This window comes from Talpa europaea (genome assembly GCF_964194135.1).
Source record: "Talpa europaea genome assembly, chromosome: 12".
Classification (NCBI taxonomy): domain Eukaryota; kingdom Metazoa; phylum Chordata; class Mammalia; order Eulipotyphla; family Talpidae; genus Talpa; species Talpa europaea.
Genome location: NC_140079.1, coordinates 16,163,709 through 16,176,653, shown reverse-complemented (window position 1 = coordinate 16,176,653; position 12,945 = coordinate 16,163,709). Strand labels below are relative to the sequence as shown.

The 12,945-nt window shown below is 40.4% G+C and overlaps 1 protein-coding gene across 6 annotated transcripts in view; it reads left to right on the top strand.

Moving 5' to 3' along the window:
- CADM1 (cell adhesion molecule 1) overlaps positions 1–12,945 on the top strand; it is a gene marked incomplete at both ends in the record, with an annotated part of 314,928 nt that overhangs the window by 244,383 nt on the left and 57,600 nt on the right. For all 6 annotated transcript variants that reach the window (XM_084251258.1, XM_084251257.1, XM_084251255.1 and 3 more), the window contains 2 exons: positions 8,475–8,621; positions 10,603–10,755. In XM_084251258.1, coding sequence (XP_084107384.1) covers positions 8,475–8,621; positions 10,603–10,755 — 300 coding nt within the window. The remainder of the gene's footprint in view (positions 1–8,474; positions 8,622–10,602; positions 10,756–12,945) is intronic.

Below are 12,945 nucleotides of genomic sequence, written 5' to 3'. Positions count from 1 at the left end.
CAGACCTTAAGCATCATAATTGTTTGGCCCTTTTAGTGCGTGGGCTCTGATTAAAAATTCCTTTTGAGTTTAGAGTCTTTCAAAAGGAAGGCAGCTAATGTGATGTTTAAAATAGAAATAGCATGGACACAGTCACTGTAACTACTTTCTTTTGTCACAGTCTTCCTTGAAAAGAGTTTTCACACATCTAATCAATGCTTTCTTTCACAAAAGAGAGACTCAGCCTATATACAAATACCAGTTGGACTGTATTTGACCTTAGTTCCTCAGTCTTAATGTTGAAAACCAGCAGACATAAAGGAAAAAGCTGCTTGATGCTTATTAGTCTTTAAAGTTAAGACTCGGGTCATCCTTGGGCTGGCATGGTCTAAGGGATCATTCTTCTGAAGAAATACTAGTTTAAAAAAGGCAGAAACAGCTCTTATTGCAAAGGAAATAGTGTGAGATTAAACGAGTCCATGGGAACAAGAGAAACTTTACATAATTCTTTACAGTGACTTGCATCCCATGGTAAAGCGTGATTGCTTTCCAATTTGTGAGTTGACAATGGAATTATTTAAAAAAAAAAAAAAAAACTACAACAACTCTTCACTAAGTATGTTTTTGTTGGCCTTTGATTCACCAGAAACTACATTTGAGAGCTGCGAAGGTGAAATCTGATGGTGTGATTTCATAGCTACCTCTTCCAGAGTAGAGTAGCTTCAAAATAGAAGGGACAGACATGAGATTGGCAGAACTGGACCTTTGTGTAAGTTGGTGTGATTGGTGTTCAGAGAGCCCTGGAGCTGAATGCATGTGGCCCGCCACCACTGTGGACATCAATATTCTTGGCTGTTCCCCCTTTGTGTGCATTTTGGAGTAAAAGGTGAAATTCCATCTTTAACCCCCTTGTGATTGTCTGAACAGTGATTAATGGACTAGATGTGATTCCCTGCAGACCTTTCAAAGGGTGGATGAAGGATGGAATTTCAGCCTTTTTTTTTTTTTTGGCTTAATATCGCTTTTAAAATTAATGTCCTTTTTTGAATGCCAAGAAAACAAAGGGAATTTCTCAAAAGTGTATGCAGCTTGACACAATAGGCCTTAATTGGTGTCAAGGAGATGTCAGAATGAATGGGAAAATGCCCATTTAGCTGATAAGACTGAAGAGTGGAGCCTTGTTATGAGCTGTCAACTCAACATGTATTTAAACTATAGCAAAACTGAAACATATTTGCCATATAGATCATAATGACTCCAAAGGAGCCATTATACTCTATTATGTAATTACATAATCAAAGCATGCATAGTAATCAGCTTTTGGAATTCAATGCTAATCAAACATACCTATAGTATGTGTTTAAGCTAAAATAGAGAACGTTAATTTGCCATTAGTCAACTAAACAAGAATGTGTATACAGAATATTCATGAATAGCTTAATGTTGTGTCAGATGATATTTTTTGTTTTGTATTCAGGGGAAATCAACAATTTTAATTGAAGTAAAAACCAGCACTGAGGAAGAGTACTCTTTAACTTACTGTTCAAAAATTTGCCTCACCTTTCACTGATTGTAAAAGATTAGATTAAATTCAGTAGGTTTTTTTTTTCTTTCCATAAGCTCAAGTGACATAAGAGTAATTATATTATAGGAGATTCTTAGAAAATGCTGACCATCTCCATGTCATTGGATATAGTGGTATAAATACTGCATATAAAACAAAGCTTAAAGAAAGTAAACCTTGAGCATATATTGCTTTTGTAATTAGAACAGATCAATTTCTAAATAACAGTTGTTATTTAGAGATAGCCAAGAATAGGAAGACCTCTGTGAACACTGGGAGTGACTTCTGTTCCTGGCTATGCCTGGTGTTGGTCATGTGACTTCAGGCATGTCTCCTCCTCCCTGGGCCTGTGTCATCCTCTAGAAAATGAGTGAGTAGACCTCTAGGTTGCTTTCAGTTCTACTGATCTGTGATTCCATCAGGGTTCTAGAAAAAAAGAAGACGACACAAATGAAGTGTCTTGGTCAGTCACGCATATTCTTGTCCACTCAGCATATTTGTGGAGTTGGTTTGTTTTATCATGGCTCCAAACTTAGGTGCTCTGTGGTTCGCATTTATAATTATTTTGACCATTGAGTACATAGTCCTTGGAGCAGGCAATCAACATATTCCACTTCTCTGTTTGGGAAAGCAAAACATGGGTGAGGATCGCAAAGGTTACGAGGAGCTTTGTAAACAGCAGACGGATTGAATGCTTTTGATTTTAAATAAATATTCAAGTACTTACAACAGTTGAAAGATTGCCTCTCTCTGAAATAAAGGATTATATTTGTGTTGAAGAGGTCTTACCCTTAACCTTGATCCTCGCTGGATGGACACCCTCTTTCTGGACATTGGTCTCACTGCCTCTAGTCCCTGGGAGAATCCAAACGCTACTGTCATGTTTAAATAGGACTGAATTCTTTCATCAAAAGCTTGCATGACTTGAACTTCAAATAATTTATTTTCAAATTACTTTTACTGTAATTCTTATTAATTCAAATAGGTTTCTGATTTGATATAAAATTCTGTAAATTCAAGGAACAGTTTAATGAATTGAAAGATAGGATTGAGTCCTTTAAAGGAAATGTACAAAATATGCTGACAATAATTGCTTAGATAGAAATCAGATCTTAATGACTTTGTTAATGATTTGTCGTGAACACTGTGTTTACATTGACTTGGGGGACAGATGCGGTTAGAAGGATTTTTTTCCCCTCTGGGTTTCAGTGGAATCTCTTTTCATTCTTTCCCTGAAATCTACTTAATTCTAGTGCTAGCTCTCATAAACGTTAGCAGGGATTGTGGTGCCTCTATAGGTGCTGATTTTATTTGGATAAGAGTAGGGGGTGTGCTTTCCTTAAATGCACATAAAGTCTCAATGGTAGTTAAACAAGGGGTGCATTAGATCATCAAAGCCAGGATTCGAACCCGGGAAGCAGTCCCACAGCTTTTACTGTGAAAGCTTTTCCAACAGACATGGGTCTGAATTTAGTTTACAGAGGTAGAAATAGTGAGTCACTGACATTAAGAATGGAATTACTAGTGTTACTGACATTATGTAACTGACAAATATAATTGTCAGGAGAGCTTCTAGTTCTAAGTTGTCCTGACCCAGAGGAAGGCGGTGCAGGATTTCATCTCTCTCGCTCTCTAAAGAATGCCTGCACTCCCGCAAGGGTGGTTCCCCATTGTTAAATCTGTATCTGCTCCTTAGTCATGAGGTAAAAGACTGGCTTTACCTGAAGGCACCAGATTTTGTGTGGCTGTTTCAGAGAGTGAGTATGCTGATGGCCTTGCTCTCTGCTCCAGGATTTTAACACTAAGTTCACATACCAACAAGAGTTGTAAAAAGGGTATCCAACAGAAATGGGCAAGCTGGAGAGGGCATTGAAAGCTTTAAGACAGAGAAAACTAGAAAATAAGGTTTTTAAAAACATTCAGGGTTTTTGATTCCTTGGAAAGTCTAAACTTAGATCCCTTTCATGGAAGGAAAGAATTCACCATTCCTGAGTGCAAGACTTTGTGCAAGATTCCAAGAACTATAGTGCCTTTTAAAAATTATCGACCACATCGATCAACAGCAGGGTTTTTTTGGACACGCTGTGTTTGGGTTTGACTTTTGCCTGTTTAGACAACCTGACTGTGCTGAATTCTTGTTAGGTTCAGTCTTCCACACTGCTGAGGGAGGAGGGAAAAAAGCATTTCCCTGATATGATTTTGCTACTAAAGGAGTAGGTCAGGGGACTTTATTTGCTTTCTTCTCTGGGCAAACTGTCTTCCCAGTTAAGAGTCACTGAAGCTCCTGGGTGTCAGTAAGAGTTTACATAGTTGCCATAGCATAAACGGAATTCTCTGCTAACTCTGACTTGCCCTTTTATTATAGACTTGACTGGAGAGACTCCCCCAGTGTAAATGAAGTGCTTTATTTATTAACAGCCAGGCAACAGGGCCGAGCGCTCTGTGCTGGCAAACGCCCGTCCTGTGCTGGTAATAAAGGCGTTCTCGGGGGGCAAAGTGTGCTGAGCGCAGAGAAGGAATCGGTAGTAAACAAGGTGTTTTACATTCAGGACACTTCCTCTCTCGTCTTGAAGTGTGTAATTGTGTTCTGGATAAATTATGGAAATAAAAAAAAAAAAACCCAACCAGAAGTTGCTCATAGGGAAATAACCCTCTTTAAAAACAAGTAAATTTTCCAAGGCAGAGCCAATAGAACCTTGGCAACAAATCCTGGTGTTGGCTGCTTCAAAAGTACAAGCTGTATGGGGCTGGAGAAGCTGACAGAACTGGGTTCAAACACCAGCTCAGCCACTTATTTCCATTGCTCTGTGTCCTCGGGTTCTAAATCTTTAAAGTAGGCTGTTGAAAACACCAGGACTGTGGGAGGAAACAGCGCACCAGCAATCAGCACGCTGCCCAGCGCTGGACACGGGGCGCCCCTTCTCTGCTGCCCGCTGTGAGGTGTCTTTTCTGATTTCTGGTTTCCCTAGAAGATTTGCCCTGTGGCCCCCCTCAGGTGGCCTTGCCGTTGACTGAATAGATTCCAGTCAATGCTAGTGTTTTTTGTGTAATGGTATTCAAATAGAGTTGATCACAAAATGAGGTTTCAGGATAGAATCCATGAGCTAAGCTAATTGAAGATTGAATTAAAGGGGGATTTATGAGACTACTGCACCCCACTCCAGCTCCAGCGCCAGCCTTAACCAAGCTAGCGGAAATGGTCATTACTAATCAGCAAAATAATTTGTATCTTCTTTTTTTTTTTTTTTTGCGATAATCAGGTTTCTCATTCTTGTAATGAATAGCCTAGCAACTTCTAGTTTACCATGGAAGACTTGCTTGTGAGTAAATAGGCCTAACACCAGAGTTTTTATATTTAGAGATTGTGGGGAAAATAAGGCAGATAGAAGGTGTACAGTTGCTGGTATAAATTAAAATCCAGCTTGGTTCTGCCCCCTAACCCTCACCCACATATACCAATTAGCAGTCAAAAATGTCTATAGACATCAGACATTGTTCCACCCTTAAAATAAATTACCTTGCTGTTAACAGCCTTATTGAATGGATACAGTATTGTACCTCCTTGATTTCTTTTGCTCCGAACATGTGCTATTTCTGCCTTGACAGTATATCTGCTAATTGAGTTTTAGGGAATTGGAAAGGATTTTTAAATGGATTACTTAAGAAAGGCACCAAAGTTGCCTGTTTGTATCCCTTCTGCTACACATCAAATTGTGTTTTGTAACAACCTAATTGGCATGATATCTATTTCAAGGGGAAATTTATCAAGTCACAGTGCACTCTCCTGTTTGGAAGAAATATTTGAGGATGTGAGCAGAAATTATTTTTACATAAAGGCTTCAGGCAGTTAAGAATACTGACATACATATCATATTTTCATCACTGTCATTCACTCCCTTGGCCTCAAATAAATAGGTCATTATTATTCCATTGCAGGCATCTTTTGGCACCTCGAAGTATGGAGCTCTGTTTAATATAACCGCTTTCTAGCTGACCCATATAATTTATTGGTGATTTTTACAGAGTGACATCTGTGGGCAGCCACCATCAGCCAAGGCACTTTGATATCTTTCAACAAAATATTTCATTATCACTTACAATTTCTTTAGCATGAGTATTGTATCCACATTAACATAGGTAGGAATTAGCATTTTTCTGAGCCACTAGATTTTAGGTTGGCCTTAGCAGTTGCAAAACACCAATACAGTCATGATGGTGACACCACCCTGAATATGCTGGGCAGTCATATGCCAGGACACAGCAGGGGCCAGAATTTGTAGGTGGCCATGATTTTCCCTGAAAGATTTAGGCAATAATGATACGTCAATGTGATCTGGTCTTAATAGTACTTACTGTAAGCAATAAAAGATGTTTAAGAAACACAATAACCCTCTGATTCTGTTTTTTTTTTTTTTTATTGCCTTCACATTTCAACTCACAAAACCATGTCAGTTCCTCTGTTCCCAGCTCCTGTGCAAGCATTTCATAGCTTTCCATGAATGTAGTGTGTTGTCCAGAACATAGCCATATTCTGAGAAATAATAAAATTAAAGGGGATAGTCAGGTGTACAGGAACTGGTCTGCTAATGCATGAACCAGGTGTAGCTGGTGTTCAGGCCCTGTCACTGCAGGAAGTAGTCAGGTCCGTGAGGCCTCCTGTGTGGAAGGGAAGCATACCTGTCACCACATTGCCTTTCCATTTGTTCCTTTCATAAATTGGAACTTCTTATTTGTGTTGCTAATAAATTTCCTTGAGCTCGAAGCAGTCTCTCCACAACCCAGTAGACCCCTTTGATATTCTAGTCTAGTCTCCAAGGCAAGTCCCATGACTTCAGACAGTTAGAGCATTTGAATTGTGTGGTTTAATTTTTCCTGAATTTTCTTAGTAGACTGGGTTACCCTAAGGAAATAAGAATACTGTCCTTCCTGGACATACTTTAACCAGGGCCTGTGAAACCACCTTGCTTGATAAGCAGGAATTCCTCTTTCCTTGCTCTTATCTCAAATCTAGGAAGAAACTGCTCCCCTTGCTGGGTTCTGATTATGTGTCACAGTAATCCACTAAGGGAAAAATTTCCTTTCGTTTTTTTTCCTGATCACTTTTTCTCTTGTTGTTCTATCATACTGTTCAGTCCACTGAGCTTTCCCTGCTGGATCAAAGTAGGGGAAACTCCTTCACTCAGTAAAAGCCCTGCATTCTCACACCCAGGGTAATTCCCTGAAGCAGGGATCTCAGAGTTGGGTTTCATTTTGGTCTGCTCCTCAAGCACCAAGCATTTTTGTTTATCTGTGGTTCTAATAATTTTTTTCCTTATCCCTCTAGTTTCCTCTTTTCTAATCCTCTACCAGAGGCTGGTCTATTTCTAGGTGGATTTGGCTTAAAACCATTTTCAACACCCCTTCTCGCACTTCCCCACTGTGTCCTGCCAAAAAAAGAATCCTGCTGCAGAAATATGATAGCAGGTGGAAATCCTCCTTGTACTCTAATTGCATCTCTATTTATGCTGTCGCTTTTTTTTAATAGTATTTATCTTTGACCTTTGTTGCTTACTGTGACCGAGGTATTTTCAGGGGTGAATCTGCTACCCTGAGTTGCCATATAATTTTATGGAGAGCTTTGTGAGCAGGGTCTGTGAGCTGCACCAGGGTGACTTCATAGATGTTCAGATTTGGCATCTGGAGAGATGATGATGATGATGGTGGTGATGATGGATGGCGGCTACCATTTATTCAGTTTTATGAGATTAGACACAGTGCTAAATGCTTTGTGTTTATTATCTTTCTTAGTTCTCCCAACAGCTCTGTGGCTACCTATTAATGACTCTCCCCATTTTGCAGATGGGAGACTAACTTGGGGGCTTGAAATCATTTACCTGAGATCATACAGCTAAAAAGCAATCTTTCTCTTCCCTTCCTTGATTGACCATTATACCATTGCTTCTCTTATACTCGTTCTGTGAGTGGGGACGAGGTATCAGTTTTCACTCACATCGCAGCTTCTTCAAGGACAGTGTCCTATATACTTCTAACTCCTGTGACACACCAGCTGCAGAAATGACCCTTCCACAATTGCTTCCTCCTTTGTTTTTGAATTGGATTCTTCCCTCCTCCTACCTTTGCTGTGAATCATTTAAGACATTTATGAGGGGCCCTGGCTGCTGTCCCTAAGCTTTGAAGCAATGTGCCAGAGCAGATCTGGAGATAAGCCTTCTCTCAGTGGACCGCAGCCTCCACTTCTTGGCTTGTTCCAAATGGCTCGAAGTGGGTGGTGAGCCGAAAGGTCGTGGCTCAGGACTGCCTGACGCTTGGCATGAGTCTTGTAGGTATGAGTTTATGAAGCAGAGTAGCAAACAGAACCGTCAGCTCTCCTAGGATTTTGTTGTGATCTCCCCAAGGGTCACAATCAGATGGGTACTCTCTTCTACTCGGTGAGCAACTGAGCTGACTGTGTCGGGAGTTCCGGCATCCACTCAGAGACGGGGCTGTTTGCTGAGCCCTCCTGCCTACTTCTGTTAAGTGGCCCCTTAAGTTCTCTGTGCAGTGACCAAATAGCTTAACTCAAGGGCATGTGAGCTGAGGTTGAGTATCTGTGTCCCCCCCATTCCATGCAGCTCTTCACAAAAATCAGCATTCTGACCTTTCCCTACCTCCCCAACACACATACTCAACTATAACAAATACCGGAGCCTGGAACATTGGCCTCTCAGCCTTGCAGAGCATGTCCATTCCAGGCTTAGTTGTATTTTGCCCCCAGATCTCTCGAATTAATAGTGTCGTTTTGCAGAATATAGGCGAAGGTACTTGAGCTCGGCCACGTGTGGTTACTGGTGTTCCTTCTCTGATATGCTTCTGGTTTCTCATTGTAACTGATCCCATTAACCAAATTTTCAGTGCAAGTTTTTTTTTGACCTGTTTTTCTCCTTTTTTAAAGGTGATGGACAGAATTTGTTTACAAAAGACGTGACAGTGATCGAGGGAGAAGTTGCAACCATCAGCTGCCAAGTCAATAAGAGCGACGACTCTGTGATTCAACTGCTGAATCCCAACAGGCAGACTATTTATTTCAGGGACTTCAGGCGTAAGTTTCCTTCTCTGTGGTGGTAGACCGCCAACTTTTTTTTTCCCCTGCATGTTGTCTTGATAAAGAGATTGCCAAGGTCTCCTTTTTTTTTAAATTTAATGTTAGATGCTTAAAGTTTAGTCAATTCTTCAGAAGGAAGAAGAGACATGCAATCATAATCTTTCCACTTAATAGAAACCTTGAATGGTCTCTTTTAAAAGTAAGGCAGACTTACTTTGCAATAGGAATTGATTGTAGTAATTCAAGGTGAATTGCAATTGGGTCCCAAATACTTAGCTGACACAAACAACTCAAATGGGGGAAGGCAAGGAAAATAAAACATTCTGAAAGGTAATCTGTTTGGTTCGAAGATTAAAGTTTCCAAGGCAATCTGTGCCTATAAAGGCCACCAAATCTCTTTTCTCCATAGCCTCTGGTGTAAGGAGGTGTGTCCATCTGCTGAAATCTTTGCGGTTGTCACAAAAGGCAATGATCAGAACTTAATTGTTTATCATAGAAATGATTCAAATGGTTGCCTAACCCAAGTAGGTGTCAAGCATGCCCCTTGCTATCTGTTTGCCCCTACCTCCCCAGGAAACTCAGAATACCCACAACCTATGGAAAGAGTGATAACCCTAAGGCGCATATAAGAGGATGAAGAAGGGTAGAAGGAAAGACACCAGCTTCTCATTATTTGAGTGTATTTTTTTTAAAAGATTTATTTTATTCATTCATACAAGCACTGGGTACAGTCAGAAGCATGGGAGGGTGAGAGAATTCACCAGAGCCAGAGCAGGGAGCAGAACAGGCAGACTGACGAAATACACTGCTGAGGGGAGCAGCAGGCGGCAGGAGAGGTCTGTGTGCCATGTGGGACCCTTGCCCAGCTCAACCGCTGCGCCACCAGGGAGGCCCTTTATTTGAGTGTATTTTTGTCATTATTAATTAATCTAGCCTGTGTCAAAATAATTGTAGGACTTCCAAAGTGAATATTTAAAATCTAGAAAAAGCCCCCATACATTACTTTTGTGGTGACGCTAATTTCCTGTTTGATGCTTAATCAGTTTCATGCTGTAAAGCTGAATGTATTTGGAAACCACAAGACCTGAGGGGTAAGTCCTAGGTCAGGAACACTGGGCTGCTCCACCTCAACTCATATCCAGTTTAAAGTTAAATTGGATATCTGTGCTACAAATTTATTTTTAACAATTTTTCACTTTGCTTTTGAAATTACTAATAATGACTTTCTGATTTTCTCTTATGAGTTGGAACCACTTCTTTTTTTTGAGTGCAAGTAGATTATTTGGGAGGTGATCACTGGTAGGACTCTGGAAAAATGAAGATGGACAGGGAAAAAACTGATATAGGATATTTTATTTATTTTTTTCATTTTAAACAAGACCCTTGAAGAGAAAACCACCTAGGATTCTTTTCTTTCAGATCTTAAAGAAAGTGTAACAACTATATACAAAACATTGTAAACATAAAATTGTCCTTGGTTTTACAATGGTCAGTGAAACATATTTTAAGTTCTGGTTGAACAAGATATGCAAGAAGTATGTTGTTCTTGCTAAATTTTGTTGTTAAACCTTTGGATTTCGGGGGCAATTTAAAAACCTATATAGGTCCTATTCCCTGAACATCCTGTGCCTGAAGGGGACTCAGGACCTGTTTTCATTTTATCTGTCTCCAACAGAAAATCTGAAACAATTTATGTGTAAGGGCTGACAGCATTTAGACTTGCGGCTCTGTGTGTGTGTGTGTGTGTTTACACACCCGTGTGTGTGACAGAGCGATTTGTCTCCATGCAGTTATTACAAAAGCCCAAAATAGTAATTGAAGGGTACAAAGGAGTTCCCAACAGGTGCAGAAAGACTTGATCAGTCTTTCCTCTCTGAAGCCACCGCCTCTCTCGTCCCCCAACTTACCTCCCCTAGGTAAGGAAAATAGAGCATTGTGATCTTCCTCATAACCACTAACTCGGTGTTTTGTTTCACAGCTTTGAAGGACAGCAGGTTTCAGTTGCTGAATTTTTCTAGCAGCGAACTCAAAGTGTCATTGACAAATGTCTCAATTTCTGATGAAGGAAGATACTTTTGCCAGCTCTACACTGACCCCCCCCAGGAAAGTTACACCACAATCACAGTGCTGGGTAAGAATCATGCGGGGGGCTTGTCCTGGGAGGCGGGAGGGACGGCCCTCCCTACCACATGGCTTCCAGCAGCAAAGGAAAGGTTTGTGGTACGATTTACTGCTCAAATTTGTTCTGGGGAGAATCACCGCCCATCTTGCTAAATTTTAAAAATAGCCTATTTTGCCAAACACTCTAAGGAATGGCAATCAGCAGTCTTTATAGATTCCACCTGCTCTTGGGTTTCAACCCTCAAGCTTCAGAAGCAAAGATCAAGAGAATTTAGAGCCCTCAAATGAATCACTCACCACATGAAATGTCACTGCTTCTAACTACTGGGATTTTTTCCCTTCTGTGCGAGACAGGGGGAGATGGGCTACCACATCTGTACCCTGTGGCAGAGTCTGTGATGAAATCCGCTTAATGATTTTTTCCTTCTGAGTTACATCTCGTTTAATATTGCTGATCTCTCTTTCTTTGGCTCCACTTATTGCCTTGTTTATTGCTTATACTCTAGATTATGCTGCAAAAATCCCATCTCTTGAACACACATTTTGCCACAAATTGCCGCAGTTGGACGTAAGAGAATTAAGAGCTGCTTCCAGGTAGAGAAAGCTGATAATAAACAAGACTCTTGACAGGCTGCTGGGTCCACCTCTGGTCAGTTGAGTGTCTTCATTTATGACCGCCAGCTTGTGATTTTCAGCAAGCTCCTCGCAGCTAGGTCTCTGTGTTTATAGAGTCAGCAGATTAGTCATGTGTTGAAGGTGGCCTAAATTAGATACCTTTTGGACAAACATACTGCAGGTATTGCCAGCTGATTGGGATTTTTGAACCTGAGTTTTCAAGGACGTACACTGTAGTGAGATCTCTGATTTACACCTTTGGGAAGATAATGAATCAAAGTCTATTTGAGGCAGCAGACTGCAGCTTTTCGGTGTAATGATATGAAGATTAAGGAGGAAAGATAAATATGAAGGACGTTTTTGCTTGGTGTGTATGAACATATATGTATTTATGGATGTACATATTGAGCTGCTGCCTCATTACTCTGTTTAAACACAGCTGTAAAAGGGAAAATATTTTTTAATTCATTAAATGAAAACATGTCCTTAACACTTAGATCTGTGTTGTTGATAAGAGAAAGTCCTATTGGAAGAAGTCACGTTTGAAGTCTGACCATCCATTTTCTACCATGGTCTGTGTTTAATGCGGGACCACCTTTAGGTGACTCACTTGTCTCTAACTGCCGCTGAGATCGTATTAGACCTGCGTAAATAGATCGCATGGAAGGTTTTGCTGGGATGACTATTTTGGTATTTTGCAGCTGTACCAATATCACAGGCGTGCGTTTAAAGTTTTCTGGCCTTCTGCTAGTATAGAAGTATTTGCAAACACTCTTATTGGAATAAGTCCTTAGCTGCGTAGACCACGCATTGACTGTTCACCTGTTTGCCCACCACCCTGTCACTTTCCCACAAAAGGGACAACAATCACATTGCACCTACCATGGCATTTTGAATTTCTGGAATGTTTTACTACATATGCCATTAAGTGTGAGTAGCTTTATTTCACAGAAAGGGAGAATAATGACAGAGGGCCGTCATTGTGCCTAGGTTAAAAAGCACACAGTGAGAATCAAGGATCACAGACTTCCATGTCCTGTCTCACAGGACCACCTGTGTATCCTCCAATCCAGATGGTTTTTCCATTATACCTTGAATCCTGCTGTTTCAGGATATTTTTTTCCCCGAAGACATGCACCTTTTGTTTCCAGGATTATATCTGGCCATTGGTAACCAATTATTGTGGGTCAGATTCTGATGCGGTAAGTTTCTTCTCTGAACCCTTGGATTAGGCCAGTTTGACTGAATATACCCAGCGCTTAGCAGTCAGCATGACAGCACTAGACTTTTGAGAGGCAATATTCCTATAATCCTTTTGGAGGTCTGATTATTCTAGAAGTAATAGATTCCTGCCTGTATTGTATAGAAGCATTAACTTAAATATACTTGAAAGTCATACTAGTAGATACTCTTTTTCTACAGATATTATGCATTCATTTAATATTCTTTCCATTGAATTTACTCTAGGATTCCTTGACAGAGTAAAATTGTTGTCATCAGTGTTTGAGTCTTTCATATTCCAGAATCTCACAATTTCCACTGATACTCAGATATTCAAACCTTTTTCCTGGGGCTTAGAGTTTTC